Source organism: Cavia porcellus, unplaced genomic scaffold (genome assembly GCF_034190915.1).
Source record: "Cavia porcellus strain 051 isolate PalLab524CR breed Dunkin Hartley unplaced genomic scaffold, mCavPor4.1 scaffold_3, whole genome shotgun sequence".
Classification (NCBI taxonomy): Eukaryota; Metazoa; Chordata; class Mammalia; order Rodentia; family Caviidae; genus Cavia; species Cavia porcellus.
The window spans coordinates 93,069,231-93,089,516 of NW_026947486.1; the positions used below are offsets into that span (position 1 = coordinate 93,069,231).

The window sequence follows — 20,286 nt, forward strand, 5'->3', positions numbered from 1 at the left end:
AGTACTGGAGGGTTGACCCAGGGCCTTGGTACTTAGACACAGGGTCTCCCTAAGTCACTCAGTGCCCAAGCTGGACTCTAACTTGTGATCCTCTTGTCTCAGCCTCCTAGATTTCTGTGTGTGTGTGTGTGTGTGTGTGTGTGTGTGTGTGTGTGTGTGTTGGGTACTGGTGATTAATCCCATGACCTTCACACTGAGCTATGTCCCTAGCCTTTTTATTTTTTATTTTAAGGCGCAGCCTGGGCTTGAACTTGCAATCCTGAGTCAGCTTCCCAAAGTGCTGGGATTACAGGCTTGCGCTGCCACACCCAACAGGATATAACAATAAATAAAATATAAGGGAGTTGTTTAAAATAGAAGGGAGTTGTTTGGTTGTTTTGAGTTAAAGCACAGGGGTTCAAACTTACAGATCTGCTTCTCATCCAGGATGTTGTTGGGAGATTCCACATTGAGTAAGACTTCGGTGGTTGCCATGGTGTGTGAGGTGGCCTCATTGTCATCTGGTTCCACATTTCATGAGGAAAGGGCAGAAGAAAAGTTCCCTCAGGGCACAGTAGAGCTACACAGTACAGGGCCAACCCGAGCCAACAGAGTGGAAAGAAGAGGAGACACAGCGACCCTAGGGACCAGCATTTCTCCTGTCTAATCCCCACCCCTCAGCAGCTCTCCACCTCTCCTCCCACCCCTCCTCGTCCCACTTCATCTAGAGAATTTCGGTGAATTGAGGTGGTTTTCTCCTCCGTGAATTGGCACTGACCTTTTGTTAGAGGCCTTGCCTGTTCTGGGTAGGGTTACTGACAGCCACTTTGGGCTGCCATTCCCCAAGACAGAACCCCTTTCTCCACCTCCACCACACCTCCCCTGCATGGAAAGGGAACTGACCTGCCAGCAAAAAGCTGCCCTCCAGGATCTGGTCCTGCGTCATACACAAGGTCCCATCTGTTATGATGCCATTGTGAACGTCATCCAGCTCCAGTCCTGAGTACAGATGCAGTAATTCGGGGTAGGGTACCTGCTCCACGATCACAGCTGGGAACACCGAAGGGTCTTCCAGCTAGGGAGGAGATAGGGATCTGGTTCAAGGCTACCTACCTCTTCCGGGAAGCCCTCCCTATCAGCCTCTGGCCCTTTGTGCAATTCCTACTTCTTGGAGCCCTCAGGGGCTGAGACCTGGTTGCTCTAGGTTCAGCCTCACTAGGCAATGCTTTGAGTGGGCTCTTGATTAAAAGAGATGGCTCAGCTCTTCCCAACTTGCACTCAACCAAAGGCAAGCATTTGTGTACGTGGGAACCAAACCTGGCCTTAGCCTATCACACTGGCACGCACCTGTAATCCCAGCTACTCAGGCAGTTGAGAGAGAGGATCGTAAGTTTGAGGCCAGTCTGGGCAACTTAGTGAGACCATGTCTCAGAATACAATTTTAAAAAGGGATTGGGACCTCCGGGCCTGGTGGCACACGCCAGTAATCCCAACACTCAAGAGGCTGAGGCAAAAGGATCACTGTAGTTCAGCCTGAACTACATAGTGAGACCCTGTCTCAACCCCGCCCCCACAAAAAAGGATTGGAGGTATAACTCATTGCCTAGCGTGTGTGAGGTCCTGGATTCCACCTCTAGCACTGTGGAGGGGAGCAGGGAACAGGGGCTCCTGAAGTGAAGATGCACTATACCTCTGAGCTATTCCCCAGACTGGGCAAGCATTTTTAAGTGATTGTGTAATCCATCACCTGGGGTTGGAATTCAGTCCTTGAGAAGGGTTAGGCTCTTTGTGAGGCCAGTGGGAAAGGATTAGTTGATGGCAGGGGTAAGGGGCTCAAGGGTAAGGGTGAAGGGTGAGGGACTCAGCCTGGGGTCATGTTAGGGGACCCAGACATTTGAGGGTTCAGTCGGTGGCAATGACAGTGAGGATGAAGTCAGAGCCATTCTAGAGGCTAAAAGTCAGAGGCAATCACTGACTGGACTGGGGAGAGGGTTTCATTGCCAGCTCGATTTGGCAGGCACATGGGGTGACTGCGCGTGTCTGAGGCTGATCCAGACAGAGGCAAATGAGGTTTGGGAGAAAAGTAAGGGAAATATTTAGATATGATGAGTTTGCGGTACCTTTGGGAGATCTAAAATGGAGGTGCCTGTCCAGGAGTCAGAAACAAATGTCGAAGAGCTCTAAAGGGAGCAGGTGGCCACTGAATCCCTCAGCATGGAAAAGTTAATCAGGGTGAGAATTTGGCCCCTAAAGAGTATTGTTGTTCCGAAATGAAACAAAGCTAAATAAAAAAGCAGTGTTGGCCGGGGGTGGTGGCACTCTCCCCTAATCCCAGCACTCAGAAGGATCACTGCAGCCTGGGCTACAAAGTGATACCTGGTTTCCAAACTAATAATAATAATAATAATAATAATAATAATAATGGGGTGTGGCCTGGGGATTTAGCTCAGTGGCAAAAGTGCCTGCTTAGCAAGTGCGAGGTCGTGAGTTCGGTACCCCGGTACCCCCCCAAAAGATGAAAAGAACTAAGCAAGAAAAAAAATTAATAATGGAGTGTAACCATATTTGTATATTATTATCAACAATCCTGCAGATGAAACTTAGGGGCCTCATGAATGCTAGGCAAGTGCTATATCACTGAGTTCACCCCAGCCCTAACTTTGTTTCATATCCTTTTTATTATGGCATATTAGATACACAGATTAGTGACTTTCATTCTGGCATATTCGACATGCACGTAACATACTTTGATCATTTTGCCCTCGTGACCTCCTTGCCTCACCCTGCCCTCTAGTTTCACTTTATTTGAGGGAGTTTCGATGCATATATTGTGATCATATCTATTCTCATTCATTCATTCACTGTGCTAAAGATTAAAGCCAGGGCCTTAGGCATGCTAGGCAAGTACTCTACCACTAAGCTGTGCCCAGTCCTGGTGTGTGGGTGGGTGTGTGGGGTACTGGGCAGTGAACCTAGGGGTGCTCTTTCACTGAGCTATCTCTTCCATCTTTTTATTTTTTAGCTTTTTTGTTTTGGTTAATTTTATTGTTTTATTGGTAGTGGAAATCAAACTCTTAACCTTGTACTTGCCAGGCAGGTACTGTGCCTGCTGAGCTATATCCCCAGCCCTATTTTTCATTTTTGAACAAGGTCTTGCTAAGTTACTCAGGTTATCCTTGAACTGTTGATCCTTCTGCCTTGGCCTCCTGGATAGCTGGGATTACTGATGTATGCCACCACAGTTGACATTTTAAAAAATTCTAGATAAAAGGGAATATACTAGGATGTAAATTGTAGTTATATTTTGGTTGTTAGACTTTGGATGATTTTTTTGTTTCTATTTTTCTGTGTTTTATAAATTTTCTTTCATAGGAATGTTAAATATTTGTTCATGAAAAAAGATTGCAAAAGATGGTTCATCTTTTAATGTTCCTGAGGAATGCAGAAGAGTATACCTTGACTAAAAGCTTTGTGTTTGGTCACTGGGCAGTTGCTCTGGCTGGAGTGACTTCAGGGGAGTGCTGGGGTCCCAGGCCAGGTGACATGGGATCTCACAGAGGATGGAATGAAACAGGCATCAGGTGTAATTACTAAGGGCATGCTGTATAGATGTGTGCTGTCGATGATGACAGCCACTAGTCACTGGTGACTTTAAATTTAAACAGAATGGAAATTTTAGAAAGCTACAACTTCAGAGTGTGCATTGTGGTACACACCTATAATCCCAGCACTAGGAAGGCTGAAGCAGGATGATTGAGAGTTTGTGGCTAGACAAAGCACGAGAAAAACATGGAAGATAAAACTTCAGTTCTTCAGTTGCACTAACTACATTTCAAGGGCTCTGCAGCATCATGTAATAGCTTTACACTAGATAATTCAAATATAAAACAGCATTGTTAGCATTCCAGAAAATTCTATCAGCTTGTGTTAATCTAGAGCCAGACTGCTTGAGTTTGAAACCAAGCTGGAGGCTAGGCATGGTGGCACATGCCCGTGGTCCCAGCACTTAGGAGGCCGAGGTAGAAGGATCACCACATGTTTGAGGCCAACCCAGACTACATAGTGAGTTCAAGGCCAGTTTGAGCTACACAGTGCGACCCTGTCTCAAAGAAAAGAAAAGAGCCAGGGATTTAGCTCAATGGCAGAAGTGCATGCCTGGCAAGCATGAGGTCGTGAGTTCAATTCCTGGTACCAAAAAAGAAAGAAAGAAACAAAGAAAAAGCAAACAAGCTAGGCCGCTTACTTACTAGCAGTGTGACCTTAGGAAAGTTACCTATATTTCTGTGTGTCAGTTTTCTCGTTTATAAAATTGGGATACTCACATCATTGACCATAGGATTGTTTAAACAGATCAATACACATTATGCACTCAAAACAGGACCTTGCATAGAGTAATTTCTCATTAAGTGTTAGGTATCAAAGGCTTCTAGGAGACTAATAATGTTTTATTCCTTAACCTGGGTTATGAGTACATGTATGTCCACTTTATTGTCTACCTATCAATGATTTATGTACTCTTCTGTATTTATGATACATTTCACAACAAAAAAAATTTTTCCTAAGAAAAATGCAAGGGTTAAACTATAATCCTAGAACTCTGGGAGACTGAGGCAGGAGAATCACAAGTTCAAGCCCAGTTTGGGCAACTTAATGAGAACCTGCCTCAAAATAAAACATAAAAGGGGCTGGGGATGTAGCTCAATGTGAAGGCCCTAGGTACAAATCCCAGTAGCACAAAAAAGAGTGATTTTAAAAAGAAGGTAGTATTCTGATGCAGCAAGGCAGAAAGGTGGGAAGGTTTCTTTTAGGGTTGGAGAGACCGGAAGGTGTTCTAAACTGAAAAGAAAAATCTGGAAGGTCAGAAATATAGAAGAGACAGGGAATGTGATTGATGACTTGAGGTCTTAAAAGGAAGGCAAGAGGCAAGAGATCAAGTACACGGATAGGAGTTGCCTGGAAAGGAAAAGCAATACTTTTTTCTCCTATGCCAGTGGAAGGAAATAAGAATATGAGATGTTATAGATAAAGGGATAAAAGAGGGAAACTGAGGGCACCTTTGGTTTTGGGCTTTTCTGTAGGTTGGGAGGAGAGGTTTCCGCTGAGGGTGGAGGATCACCTGGGAGGTGCGGAGAGCCTTTATGAAGACACGAAAAGTTGCTGAGCAGACTAGAAACAAGTAGAAAGTGGCAAGTGGCACTGAGAGTCCAGGTAAGTTTGGATTTTTCTTCCCTTCTTCTTCATGTGAATCCTTTTGTTCACAAGGCCAGGCACACCAGAGGGTTCAATAACATCAAGCAACCTTGGGTAAGAATGCGCAGGCCAGAAAGTACAATGCTCTCGACGCCCATTAGAGGGCAGCCTTTGGTAGGCTGCTGGACATGGGACGGCTTCCATCCTTGCAAGGATTTAGGCAGAGCAAGCACATCAGAGGCTGGGATGCCTTAGAGATAATCCAGGCAGATTTCTTGGAAAAGGCAGCCAGATACAGTAGGAGACGGGGCTTGGCCAGGTGACACTGTGGCCAAACTAGGATCAAACTAGGATCAAAAAAGGGTTCCTGAGTCCAACTCTTCCATGGCTGCCTCTTCTCTCTTCATTGTGTAAGACAAGGGGGCGGGTGGGTAGTGCCGAGTATGCCAGGACATCAACCAACAGAGACAACTAAGTGCATGGAAAATGTGACCTCTTAGCCAGGGTACCTGAGTGTCAGAATCCTATCCTGTTTTCCAACTTCCTCCCACAGAGCCCCATGGCTTTGAGCCTCTCTGTAGATTGGGAGGGGAGGCTTCTGCTTGAATCCTCAGTCTTATCCTGACTCCTCAGGTGGAAGCTGAAAAGAACCCATCAACTGGATGAGAGCCAGGTGTCTGATGATACCAGGGCTTGGACTCCACCCTGCAGTTTCAGCAGGCAAAGGCCCTGTTGCTATGTGGCCATCCCAGCACCTTTCTCAGGGTGACACTGGGGGAGAAGGAAGCGGTTAAAACCCTTATGATGATCAGAGCGCACCTTGTGACTTCAGTCCTTGTTGCTGACTGATCAACAGCTCAGTTGATTATTTAGCAGCCATTCGGTTAGATGAGCAGCCAGCTCCCTGAATGACCACCTGAAGACTACCAACTAGCTACATGAGTGAAGAACCATGCACAGGCTGGCTGACACATGGGTCCAGCACCCTGAACATAGTAGGTGCCTGATCAGTATTTGCTGACTGGCTAGCCAGCCAGCCCACTGGACTTTATTCTCCTGCACCATACCTGATGGATGTCATCCATTCCGTTGCTTGCAAACTCAAAGATCAGGTCACTGGGCTGCAGGGTAATGGCCATACTGTCTGCTCCGAGAGCTGACAGCAGGATTCCCAAGCTCTCTGGAGCTGCAGTTCTTCCTTGGTGAGGAGATGCTTAGTGCCTCCCCCAGCCACGTAGAGAGCTGGAGTAGGTGGTGGCCTCTAGCAAGCTCAAGGCTGCATACTGGGCTGGGTCAACCGCAGGAGCACCCTAGGGAAAAAGGAGAGATGGAGATCATGAGTAAGTCAGCTTCCTGGGATTCTATTGCCAGGATAGCTGGTGAACCTAAGGGACCATGACATGCCAGGCAGAAGACCAGTACAGGGGTGGTGGAAAGGAGAGGCCAATGGAGAAGAAAGGAAGCAGGGAAAGAAGAAAAGGAAACCAAAGAAGTCAGCTGAGTCGTTTCCAGCAAAAGGAAGCTGAATCTTGGTGCCAGTCAAACTCACAAGCATCTATACCTCTGGCCAGCCCCAAAGACATGCAGCTCCCCTCCCCCTCCTCTCCTCCCAGAGAAGGCAGTAGATAGAGGAGTTTGGTGGTTATTTATTTTTATTTATTAATGGTATTGCTGGGGATTGAACTCAGGGCCTTCACACTGAGCTACATTCCCAGCTTATTTTATTTTATTTTATTTCATTTTATTTAGTTCTATAACAGTTGCTAAGTTGCTCAGGCTGGGCTTTAACTTGCCATTGCCCTACCTGAGCACTGAGAGCACTGAGCACTGAGCTTTGAGCACTGAGCACTGAGATTACAGGGAGGGTAGGATCATACCAGCTGACTTGGGGCTCTTTATTCTCGGTACATGGCCACAGAAAATGGCAGAGCACCCAGGGTGAGCTCAGGCTGGGGTGACAGTGTGAAGAATCCCCATAACTCCTTTGGCTTAGGAAAGAATTCATGGCAGGGGTGCAAGGGACACAGGGCGTGCAGGGTGCTCCGAGGCCTAGTGTACCTTGGGAGTGGCCGCCAGTTAGCTCTGAAGGGCAGAGTCTACTGAGGATGAAGTGACTCTCTGCAGGGGGTTGTGTTGTGTCAGAGCGGGGAGGGGGGCTAGGAGACAGGTGGGTCGCATGCATGCCTTGCACCCCCTTCCTCCACTGCCTACCAGAGAGGGTGGCCTCTTGTGATGTGTGGGTTTGTGCTCTTGATGCAGCTTTGCTTTCAGTTTCAAGACTGAACTGTCACCCTGGGAACTTGTGAGGAGAGCCCTGGCTGGGGGAAGGGCAGAGGAATCTTCCCCATCCTCCAGGGCCTGAGAGGCCCCTTTTCCAGGAAATCTCTGTCTGCTACAGCCCACACACGACTCTTCTCGACTCTTCTCCTGATGCTTCCCGTGCTCACATGGCATTCAGGCCTCCGGCGGCTTCCCTGCCTCCACTCCTGACTGTCAGCCCTTGTGGCTGGGCTCAGCCAAGCGTGGTCACACCCATGGCTGCCTCCCAAAGCCTTTGCTCGCCCAGCTACAGCCTCCCCCACTCCTGGGCCCCTGAACTCTTGGCCTCTGCACTTCAAGGTACCACATCTGTGGCCCCTCAGGCGCACTTGGGGTGTGAGATGTGTTTCAGTGTGTGCATCTCTATACTGCCAACGGCCTGATTCAACCATGAAGAATTGGGTCCACCTACCATAGTCAGAGCAAATCACTGAACCCCACCTCTAAGACACGCCCTGGGCAGTGCCAGGGTGGTAAATCCTGCCCTGGCCCAGAAAGAAATGAGGAACTTCAGAGAGGGGCAAAGGGGAGGAAAGGGAGGGGGACCATGGGTGACCTCCATAATGACCGCTCTCCCCCAACAGGAGACACCCAAGCCTCTGCCACTTCCTTTCCGTTAGCCCACAGGGCTGGCTCCACCCTCCCTCCAACCCCAGCCGCACCCCCACACCTTTCTAGCCACCCCAACAAAACACATGGAGAAATCGTAGCTCTACCTGTCAGGTCTGAGTTGCCCTTCTGATGAAGGAGAGTGAGCCAGAGCCATACTCAGTAGGACCTTCAGACTAACTTATCCCGGTTTACTCCTCCCATTTGACTCTACATGTGACCCCGTCTCCTTGACCTGGGCTCCTAAGGCAGGGCCATTTATGCTTGGAAGGTCTGTCTCCATTAGCCTAAGTGCCCAGGGGCCCCCAGGCCAAATTCTGAAGCTCCCTAGCCCTCCCACTGATCTTCTGATTGCCCCCAGAACCCTACTCATCAAATGAAAGGCATCACTTTCACCTAATCCTACTTTGTCTAAACATGAAACTCCTACCTCCGCCCCTCCCCCAAGGTCGGTCCACTATGGCCTTTCCTTCCAGGTTTGCTGTCTCGGGCTTCTCTTCACAAGTCAGCCTTTCTGGTTTTTTTTGCAAGTTCACTGTTGGTGTCCTCTGTCCAAGAAGCTTCTACGGACCTTCCTTAACTCCCCCACTAGACAGTGGCTTCGTTGAAGACAGAGACCACTGTGTTTGTGGATAATTGATAAAACCTTAGCAGCTTGCACAGTGCTTGCCAAGGAGCAGATGCTCAGTTCATGTTTATGGAATACATGCAAGACAGAAGGAACAAAAGAAAGAACAAACAGATAAATGATACTCTCCCTTGCCCCTCTGTAATCAGTCAGCATCTGTGAGTGTGGTATTTTCTGGGAAGTATGTGACTATGTGTACTCTGAGTACAGGTGGGTGTCCTATACTCTGTCACATGAGACTAGGCGAAATATGCAAGCTCAGAGGTTACATGGGTATATTTTTGTTTTGCTAGTTCCCTGAGTTCATGCTCTGCTCGCTGTGGATGTGCAGGGTAAGTGCATGTGTCCCAAGTGTGAAGATGCATGCGTGAGAGCCTCTGTGTGTCAAAGGGCTGCCTGGTCTGGCCGGCAAAGCCACAGGCTCCGTCATTGGTTCCTCCTCTCAGGCTGTGGTGGTGCAGTGGTGGCCCTAGCTGCCTCTGTGAGAATGACAAGCCCCTACTAATGCTGCCTCTGGCTCAGACAGGCTGTGGTGAAGTGGGGGTGGGCTGGGTTAGCCAGAGTTCTGCTGGGCCCCTGCTGTGGGTGTGTGTGTCCCAGCAAGAGAAGGCCAGCCCCAGAATAGCTATGGGGCGTGAGCGTCTTTCCCACAAGGTCCACTCAGCTAGGGAGGTGGGGGAGACGCTGCACACTGCACTGGGTTAGATGAAAACCTTGACCAGCAATCCAAAGGAGAGAGGTCTGACCTGAGAGAGATGATTCTCATGGCCTAATTTCATGTCACTTCATGTTTAAGCCCTAGACAGAGCACCCACTGGTGTAGATGCTCTGTTGCAAGGCTGTAAGGTCTTGGAAGCTGATCTTGGTGATCTCAGCCCAACCCAGACTTGAAATTAAGATAAAGGGGTATAAGAGGCTCTCTTGGCTGAGACCAAGAACCGTCCGCCCATGGAACCTTCCAGGCCAGAAAGCTTCCCCCTCCTGCTTTAGATGTTTGAGGATTTGAAAGTGAGAGGTGGAGAGAGGCTCATTTGCATGTTCACTCCCTCTCCCCCAGTCCCTTAAAATAACCTCCCTCTCCCAGGAACTTGAAACCAAAGAAGCCACCACCATAGAGGCCCACCCGACAAGGGAAAGAGAGGCCCGCATGAGGGTTCTCCTCTCTCAAGTCCTTCCAGAGCCCTCTGGCTAAGGCACAGTTTGGGTGGCCTAGAATTCTGGACACTGCCTCACTGGCAAGCATGGTTCAGGAATCATACATAGATACTTGACTCGGGGAATGGAATTGTTTGGGGATCCTTAGTAACTGGTGGCAAATTCCTCCCTTATCCTGCCCCATAGCCAGCTTCAAAGTCCACTCCCAGCACCTGTCCTAGCAGGTCCAAGAGTGATGGCTCTGTGAGAATCAATGGCCCCCTGGAAGCTGCCATGCGTGAGTGTGCGCCACAGGAGGGAACAGCAAGCCAAGGCATCTGTGTCTGCAGCCTGCAAACACACACCTCTGCTCACTGTGGTTCTGACTGTATTGCAAAACCAAAGCAAAGTAGAAGTGGTTTGGGCTGCTCCTGCGTCACTACAACTGGGCTCCCTTCAGAGGTACAGACCCTTCCGAGGGCTGCCGCTGGAACACGTCAAGCAGTGTGTCCATCTGGACCTCCTCTAGAGGAAACAGTGCCGATGTGCAAGCCACGTCCGCAGCCTCCATGGAGTGTGTTTAAATCTACACCCGCTCAGCTGAGCCAGTGGCTCTCACAGAATCGCTGGTAACACCCGTGGCATTTTCACACATGCCAGGAAACCTGGGAGCCAGATGGTCATCTGGGCCACACAGAAACTCCTCTCCAGTTCCTCGCCCCTCAGAGCCAACTCTCCTGAAATACCTCGCTCTCCATGAAACCTTTCTGGAATTCTCTGGAAAGGAAGTAACGATTTCCTTCATGCCATTTCCTATTCCCTCAACGCCCCTCCCCCACAGGCACAAACAAAATGGAAACTACCCCAGGAATAGCTGTACCCTCTACTTAAAAACAGCCCCGCCCCCGGCTAATAGTCATCCTACAGCCAGTGTGCCTGCTGTGCCATGTGACCAGTGGCGTGTATTTAACAGCCAGCGGGCCAACATCAGGGCTCCAGGCCATCTTCCTGGACACAGCAGAATGAAGCCATCCATAGGACTCACACCCACAATCTTGGCGCGGTTAGGACTGGACTCCGATCAGCCAGCTAATCCCCTGTGTTGAGCAAGTGCCCGATGAAGGGGCCCGGCCACAGCTCTTTTGTCAGCTCAGACTCCATCCCTTTCTTTCCACCACCTCCTCCATCTGAGATGCAATCAGGAAGAGGGAGGAGGAAAAGAAAGGTTTTGCAAGCTCTGTTGCTTGAGGTTTCTTTCTGCGTATTTACAAGAAACCCAGTTCCCTTCTTTGCCCCTGTCACTGCCTGATTCTAGCTAGGGCTTGTCACAGCTCCAATGGCTAGGTAGATCCAGAACCTCTCCTTAGTGCCCCTTGCACCTGCCCTCTGCTCTCTGTCCTCCCAGTCCTACCTTCCCAAGTCCCAGTCTGTCTCAAGGCAGAGGCCATGGGGCTGCAGTCCCCAGCAGAGATATTATCTTTCTCCATGGAGGGGGTGTGCAGGAGGGAAGCACTGAGCAGGCCACATGCCCACAAGCAGGTGCACCCTGGAAAGGGGGCATCTTTCTGTACTGTGGCTTCTGTCATCCTTCCAGTGGGTGAGAGCTGAGGTTAGTCCAGGCTAAATGGGGGACCATCAGAGGTTCTTGGGTCAATAAAGAGAATGGCTGGGAAAGAACTTTGAAAATTAAAATGCACTTAGGGCTGGGGATGACTCCTGGTGGAACATTTGCCTAACGCGTTCTCAGGGTTCTGAGTTCCATTCCCAGTACCAAAGGGGGAAAAAAATCACATCTCTGGAAGATGAGCTTCAGGTGATCGTCAGAAAGAGGGGGGGCCCGGGCCCCATTTTACCCAGTGACATCATTCCCATTGGTTTTAGAACCTAGACAGTTGTTGGCTGAGAAGGGGCTGACTCCTCGCCTGGGCTAGGGGCCCTGAGACCGGAGCCCTCTGTCCTCTGCCCTCTCCCCGCCCCCATGTCACCTTGCCCAGGGTTGTGGTTATGTAGCAAGAAGAGCACTACAGAAGCCCCAGCAGGGGAGGAAGTGGGGTGAGTTACTGGCAAAGGGAACCTGTGAGGGAACCTGTTTCCTCAGAAAGCGAAATGAGCACCCCCTGGAGGTGTCTGCAGCCACCACATCTCCAGTGCTTCAGGGACAAAATGCTGAGAGGTACCCAGCCAATGCCAGAGAACACACTGCAATAAAAAGGGCAAAGCTAATCCTGCAGCAGCTGCTGAACCCCCAGTGAGATGGGTGCCATCTACAACCCCAGAGGGGCCCCTGGAAGTCCCTGCAGGCCCTGAGAGTGTGGGCTTCCCAGCTGGGAGCCCTCAGTGGCAAGCCACCTTCCTCCCCTGCCGAATGGGGGATATCCTGCCTAACTCCAGGAGCTGCTGCAAAGGGCATTAATTGACGTAGACAAAAGTTCCCTGTTACACCCCCAAAGTGTTTTTGTTTTCAAATTCCTGGTCTTGGGTTGGGGATTTAGCTCAGCAGCATAAGCACCTGCCTTGCAAGCAGGCGGTCATGAGTTCGATCCCCCGATTGAAAAAAAAGAACAAATCCAATTCCTGGTCTGAATTGTGACTTTGGGACCTTGGTTGCTCTGTTCATTAAGTATTCCATCTTGACCTAGATGGAGAGAAAGAGACATGTAAATGATGGGATTGAATGAGGGCTGAGGGGACGTGACCAATAGCTATAAAATGTACGGTTAAACCAGCCACTCTAGTTCGAACCAACACAGTCTGAGACCCCGTCTCACAAAACATGAAGTAACCAGGTCAAGAAACATGGCCAGACACAGAGTTTACCTTGGATACTTTGAAACTAAATTATCCTTTAAGAACCAGGATTAATGGGAGCAAGACGATCTGAACAGGCATGTCGTCAAGGCTCTCTCTTCTCTGAGTCTGGGGCTGCCGGACAGGAAGCACTTCACACAAGCTGGCCTGGCCTGGTGCTGTGGGGACAGCACCACACAGCATGGTGGCAGAACTGCTTGTGCTGCGTGGACAGTGGCTTGGAATGGCACACCCACCCAGCCCCCAGGAAGGTCTGCTTGCTTCCATTGCTGGGGGACGGAGGGTGGGGACAGAAACACTGACCAGAGACTAAATCCATTAGTGAAGTTCTTAGAAACTGGGGTAGTCTGTGACTTGGCACCAACAGGATACTAAGTCACATAACTTTTTATTGAAGGGGCAGTGTACTCTGTCAAGGCCCCTGGCAGAATGTGTCTTAGAAACTACACGGAGGCTCCCTGCTCCAGAGGGTGCCTTCTGACCCCCACCCAGGTGGCAGGGGTGTGGTGGGTCTGTTGCATGCTTGGCCCTGGGTGTCCCTTGCAAATGTCCCCTTCCCCTCCTGGCTACTTCCCAGACCAGCCAAGGCAAAAAGCAGTACTTCAGGCACAAGGCCGGTGCTCCAGAGTTCCCATGCGGAAGGGAGGGTGCCAGAAAGATGAGGGAGGAAGCAGCCTATCAGCGCCTGGCCTGATCGGGATGGCAGCTTCTGCTCAGGAAGTCATTGAAAGTGCCAGCCTGCCTGCGGCCTGGGTTCCTCCTCCTCTCCCTGCCCTACTGAGATCTGTCCTTAAGCCACAGTCCCAAGATGTTAAAGCTAAAAGGGCACCGAAAGATCACTGCATCCATCCCTAAAGTTATCCAACTTCAGACACTAGGTCCCTGAGGCAAGGGAAATGACTTGTTCAAGGTCACACAGCTAGTCCCTGTGACTCCCAGGTGACCCTTCTTCCTCCCCTCCTCATTGTCTCCAGGCATCCTTAACAAAGCCAACCCTTTCCTCTGGCAAGACCAGCAGCGGTCAAAGATGCAGGACTGGCAAATAACAATGAGGCGACACATGTGCAGAACACATTTAACTTCCATAGTGACTTCCCCACCTCCGTGCTTTTGTCCACACTGTCCCCTAGGCCTAGCATGCCCCTCCTCAATTCCCACACATCCTTCAAGATTTGAAGCAAATGTCACCTTCTTTTCAAAGTCTTGCATGCTCTTTCCTCCTTCTCATGACATCTTAGCTTGACTCCCCTTTCCCCCTTTTTTTCCCCCTGGTACTTGGAATTGAATCCACGGCCTTAGCACTAAGTTACATTCCCTGATGTTTTGTTACTTCTTATTTTTAAAATGGGAGGGCTAGAGATTTAGCTCAGTGGCATAAGCTCCTGCCTTGCAAGTGTGTGGTCATGAGTTCGACCCCCGGTACCGATAAAAAAATAAAATTAAAATAAAACAAAATAAAATGTGGTCTCACTCAGTCACTAAATTGTACAGGTGCTGCTGGAGCTTGTGATCCTCCTGCCTCAGCCTCCCAGAGTATCAGGATTACAGATGTACACCACCACATCTGGCCTTAGCTTAATTTCTTAGGCCCAAATAGGGGTTAACAAACCGTGGTTCACATGCCAAATAGGACCCCTTGTCTGTTTTTATACAATCTATGAGCTGACAATACTTGGGATTTTTTAACTATTGGGGTGAAAATCAAACAAAAATTATATTTCATGCAGCACAACAATAATATGAAATTAAAATGTCAGTGCCCATCAATAAATTTTTATTGGAACACAGCTATACTCATTTGTTTATGTGTTGTCAGTGGCTGCTTTTTTAACTTATAAATATAGTTGTGACCAGTTTGTATAGTCCACAAAGCCTAAAATATTTACTATTTGATCCTTTATAAAAAACTTGGCTAGCCAGGTGTGGTGCTACACATTTTTAATCCTACTATTCAAGGAGGCTGAAGCAGGAGGATCATGAGTTCAAAACCAGCCTGGATAGTGTAGTAAGATCCTGTCTCAAAAAAAAACGAGAGGGGGTGAGGATGTATATAGCTCAGGGCAAAGGCCCCCAGTACCACAGGAAAAAAACAAAAACAAAAGAAGCACCACCTCAATGAAAACCACTTCACTGATTCCTGGGCTAAAAAGCCTCACTGCCGTTTGAAGCAACACCCCCTCCTAATGGAAGCCAGGGCCTCATGCATGCTGGGCAAGTACTCCAGGCTACGTCCCCAACCCCCATCGGGCTCATTTCTGAGAAGAATGTCACAGGGCCCTGGGGATGGAGGTGCCTGGGGGAGGTGTGGGACAGGAAACACAGACTCAGCAGATTTTCCTTAGAAAGAGCGCCCCAGTCCAGAGTCAGGAGTGCTGAGTTCTGGCTCTGGCACTCTGATGTGACCTCAGCCAGTCATTTCTGCTTTGTGTGCCTTAGTTTCCTCGTCTGCACAGTGAGGGGGTTGGCCCGGATGGTCTTGGGCCTCTCTAACCCTGTGATTTAGCGTCAGCGATCCTGATCCTTCGTGTTTGCAACTTGCCCAGTTTTGAGCAGGTACAGTCTTGATCATTTACTCTCAGAACAGGCGCTTACAGAAGGTTTCCCTGCCCAGCTGTGGTTTTCCGCCGCCATGGCCACGGTGGGGGCCCCTCGCTCCACGCTCACCTGCCCCCTCCCGTCCGTCCTCCCCCCACCCCCCTTCCTCCCAGAGACCTGTGGCCCTGCTCTCTGAATTCCATTCCCTGTCCTGCCCTGCTCTGGGGGATGAGGGCAGCCCAGAGGGGACTGTCACCCCAAGTTCCCAGGGCCCAAGGCAGACAAGAGGGCAGGAGATGGGGCCAGCTCTCACGGCAGCACCCCTGCTCTGCCAGAGGAAGCAGCCCTTCTCTGCCACTTCCTGTCCCAGGGGTTTCGGCAGTTTCCCCTTCAGGGCCTGCTGGCCCTCCAGCCCCGCCCCTGCCCCACTCGGGTCAGAGAGTGCAAAGAGGGGAGGATCCCTCACAGGAAGGCTGAGGAGACAGCTGTCTACACAAGGGGACGCCCCTGTGGGAGGGGATCAACTAGGGGGAGGCTTCACCTGGGCCAGAGATGGAGCTGACTCCACAAACCCTCTCTGGTCACCAGATGAGCAGAAACGAGTTCATTGCTTTACCTAGCTATGGCCTGCAAAGGTGGGCAAACAGGGCCTGCCTGGCCTTAAAGATTTGGATAAAACCCTAGAGAATAAATGCTGAGCCCAATCAGGTGCAGCGGCACATGCCTGTAATCTCAGCCACTAGGGAGGCTGAGGCAGGAGCTCATCCTGGGCAACTGGGACACTGTTTCAAAATAAAAAATATTGGAAGTCAGGTGTAGTGATACACACTTGTAATCTCAACACACTGGGAGGCTGAGGCAGGAAGATCACAAATTTGAGACGCTCCCTGGGCAATTTAGCGACTTTGGGAGACACTGTCACAGAATAAAAAAATTTAAAAGTTCAGTATGAACTACATCCCCAATACCACAAAAAATAAATTAAATGTTAAATTAATTTTACTCTTTTTTTGAAACAGGGTATCAATCACTATGTAGTTCAGACTGGCCTTGAACTCACTTTGTAACCAGGCTGACCTCAAATTCACAGCAATCCTGCTGCCTCAGCCTCCTAAGTGCTAGGATTACAGGGGTGAGCTAATACACCTGACTTCAATTAATTTTTAAAATTTTCTTTTTCTAAATTAAATGTTAAAGTAAATAAAAGGGCCAAGGTTGTAGTTCAGTGATAGGGTACCCCTGGGTTTGATCCCAGTACTGAAAACAAGAAGGCAGGGGAAGAAAATGCTAAGTCCATTGGCCAGGAGGGCCCAGCCCAGGGTAGCTTCACATGGAGGAATGGGTTGAGGCAAGAGTAGAGGAGGCCAAGGACAGAGGGCTAAATCAGAGGGTCAGGTGACACTGAAATCAGTGTCAGTTGTCATTTTGCAGGGGGCTTGTCCCTAGCACCAGTGGACAAGCAACAACCCAGAGCAAGTATTGTATTACATGTGGGTCAAGGGTCATGGTCCATTCTGGGAAAGGAGCAGAGAACTCTCACTCCATGAGCTGCTGAACTGGCTGGTGACTTACACTGCAGCACCTCCCAGGTGCCCTTACAAGGCGGGCTCCTAATAGGAGGGCCAGTGCCTGGGAGGAATCCTGCAGACGTGACCCACTCAGAGAGACCTTCCCGAGGCCATAGGTCAAAGCAGTAGCAGCCTGAGGCCCTGGATATCTGCCCAGTTGCCAGTCCTCCTGGGGACGGGCTGGAACTACCTGACGATGCCTGAGAGGGGAGCCAACAGTGGACAGACACAACTATCTTAGCCTCCCCATGCTGAGTGTCCCATGAGGTTCAGGCAGCACTGAGAAAAGCTCAGGGGACCCCTAGAAGAGGGTTCTGGATAGGCCAGCAATGATGGATAAGGAAAATCAGGCATGGTGGTGTACACCTGTAATCCCAACACTCAGGAGGCTGAAGCAGGAAGATTGCAGTCAGTTTGAGGCCCTGTCTCAAAAAAAAAGGATGCCAGGTATGGTGGGGTGTTGCCTGTAATCCCAGCACTCAGTAGGCTGAGGAGGATCACCATGAGTTCAAGGCCAGCTCGGGCTACATAGGAAGACACTGTCTCAAAACAAAACAAAACATGGATGAGGAGGAGATCCCATCTACCTCTGAGGGGTCATCCTCTCCCACGTTTAGCCTACATCCCTGCCCATCCTGGCCTCCTGCCACAACAACAGGGTCCCACTTTTCCCTCTGTCCATGTGCCCGGGACCAAGAGAAACCTGTTCCCCTGAGACTATGAGGCTAAGAGTCCCCGGCCCATGAAGGGAGGGCCTGCTTCCCCACCGCTACAAGCTAGAGTGAATACTGCTCCTTAGCTGGTGTGTGGACGCCAAGGAGGACTCAGAGACAACATCTGGACCTGCACCTGGGCTCCTGCCAGCCCCTCCCTGCATCTGCAGTGCAAAGCCAGGCCAGGCTTTGGTAACGAGCCGGCTCAAAGCTGGTGGCACGTGTTTGGAAAGCACATCTAGCCTGGGTGGAGGGATGGAAGCACTCGAGACTGGTGCCAGCTCAGGGTAAGCACTTGTGGGCTTGGCACCAGCGCTGGGCCCAGGGCAGTGGGTGTGGCCACTGTGGCCTCGGCAGTGGCCCACTAGAGGAGGGGCAAAGGGGCGTGGGTGCTTGTTTAAGTGTGGGTAAGATTTTCTCCCGTGCCCTCTGATAGCAGTTCAAGTTGCTCCCCCTGCTTTTAGGGAAGGGGGCCACACAATGATAATTCCAGTCTGACAGGGTGGGGCACAGGGAAAGGAGGCAGGGATTTACAGTTCTCCGTACAAGCTGTGGGGTCAGTGAGGTGCCAGGCGCTCTACACACATGATCTCCATTCATTCTTACAAAGTAGCAAGTTGCAGAGCTGGGGTTTGAACCTAGGTTTTATTTCCAGCTACTACACTCTTTGAGCTTTGTTTTCAGAGAAATCTATTTTGGTAATACTGTTCAGGTTTTCTTTCTTTTTGTTTTGTTTTTTTGGGGGGAGTGCTGTTATTTAGAGCCTCATGCATGTTATTTAGGCAAGTGGTCTACCACTGGACTGCACCCCCAGCCCAACAATTCTGTTTTAACAGTTTCTTTTAAAAACGGTAGAAGGGGAGCTCAGAAGAGATTAGGTAACATAACTAGGGTCACGTTGCCAGTCACGAATTGGTCCTTATGTGACCTTAATCTCAAAGTTTTTATTTTCTCACCAGCCATGCTAGTGACCATGTGTTGTCATCAGGAGTGAAGGGCTCGCTCGCAACACTCAGCTTGCAAGGCTCAGGGTCCCTGTGGGTGTCCTGCAGCAGAAGCTTCTCAAGCCCAGGTCCCACGACCCTCAAAACCTCAGTCTCAACCAGAGCTTGGCCTAATCAAATCCCCACTTCCTGAGCCAAGTCTGCACCAAAATGATGACAATTTGAGCCTCTGTAGCCTTCTGAGGATGACAGATATTATCAAATAGGAGGCCGATTTCATGCCCATATAACTAGGGACCTATGGGTTCTAGAGAATTCCGAGCTCCAGACGTGCAGAGCCACGGGATGGTCCCTGCCCCATGAATATACAGTTGCTCTTGGCTTACACACACTGTAAGGCTAAGTTCTTATCTTGGGGTGTTGGTTCACATGTTTATTCAAATATTTATGGAAAGCCAGCCCCAAGCACCTCCTATGTGCTAGGCCCATGGCCAGGGGCTTGATCAGGGCCCCACCCCATTCTCTCTGGTGGGGTCTGTGTATCTACATTTCCAGAAAGCTAAAGTTTCCATCTGCCTAAACATTGTGCAGGTGCCCCCAGCATATCTGTAGCAAGTATCACTTCAAAATTGAGGCCTAGGGACTAGGGGGAAACAGAGTGACAGCTAATGGGTTTCTTCTGATGAAAGTGCTCTAAAATGGATTCTAGTGCTAGGTGTACAATTCTGTGAATATACTGAAAACCACTGAAGTGTATACTTTCAGTGGGTGAATTGCATGGTATGTGAGCTCTACCTAATGAAGCTGTTATTAAAAAAAAAAAAAAAACACTGAGGCCCAAGAAGGGTCTCCCCAAGGCCACATGCAAGTTGAGGACTTATGATTTATGACTCTGAGGCTCTTTCCTCCTGCCATCCCCCACACCCCACCCGCAGCCTCAGCAAGGTTAAGTACAGGTTCGATGAGTGCGCATGACAGGCCCAGGCCTATGCGGGAGAGCTGGGGGCTGCACCTCCTGCTTCGGGGGAGGCAGTGGGAAACTATCCTGAGTGGGGAGGTGGGTGGTTTCACATCTGCCACGTACATGACTAGGTCCCTGCCCTCTCTAGATCCCAGTTTCCCCCTCTGTAAAGCACGGGCAGGCGGAAGAGTTTGGTGATCCTCGGCTAAAAGCTGCCGCGGCTCTAACCCTCTGAGGTTCTAATTAGAAGGCACTGCAAGACAGGCCAGAGCAGCGAGTCAGCCGAGCCACTCTCCTCAGAGGGCTGCAGGAAGCCTTTGACACAATTGACACAATTCTGGTTTCCAATCGATGCTCCTCACTGGCAGTGGTGACAACGATTTTCCCGTGAGAGTCAAGTTCTCCCTAACAATTCTTTTGCAGAGTTCTCCAAGGGGCCATAGTTTGGTTCTGGTCCTCCAGCCCCACCCCACGCCCAGTGCTAAGGAACAGAGCAACCCATAACAGAGACCCATTGATCATGTCCTTTGGAGATGTCAGGAGCCAGGTTCCTGGCCTGGTGCCCAGGCAGGCAGCCCCACCTTACGCTGAGCTTGTCCCCATGGTGGAGGGAGCAGGGATCACTGATGGCCACTGGTCTAGCCCCCACTGGACAGGATGTTTCCACATCAAGCCCCACTTCCTGCAGCTAGGCCTGGGCTCCGGTTTCCCCCCTCTCCTGCCATCTGGTCGCCTGCCCTCTGCCCCCTCTCCTCACTGGGTGTTTACAGGCTGCCTTATCAGCCTAGGGAATCTGGGCCTCACCCAGCCGGCGCCCCGCCTGCCCAGCCCAGACAGCCCGCCCAGGGCCCTACCTGCTCTTTCGTCACTACAAGCACCCGCAGTTGCCACCACCCCC

The 20,286-nt window shown here is 50.3% G+C and overlaps 1 protein-coding gene across 3 annotated transcripts in view; it reads right to left on the reverse strand.

Annotated features, from left to right (window-relative positions):
* Elf4 (E74 like ETS transcription factor 4) overlaps positions 1 to 20,286 on the reverse strand; it is a 42,120-nt gene that overhangs the window by 9,152 nt on the left and 12,682 nt on the right. For all 3 annotated transcript variants that reach the window (XM_063246406.1, XM_003462235.5, XM_063246407.1), the window contains 3 exons: positions 6,237 to 6,479; positions 883 to 1,054; positions 408 to 500 (listed from right to left, as the gene is read on the reverse strand). In XM_063246406.1, coding sequence (XP_063102476.1) covers positions 408 to 500; positions 883 to 1,054; positions 6,237 to 6,308 — 337 coding nt within the window. In that variant the 5' untranslated portion in view covers positions 6,309 to 6,479. The remainder of the gene's footprint in view (positions 1 to 407; positions 501 to 882; positions 1,055 to 6,236; positions 6,480 to 20,286) is intronic.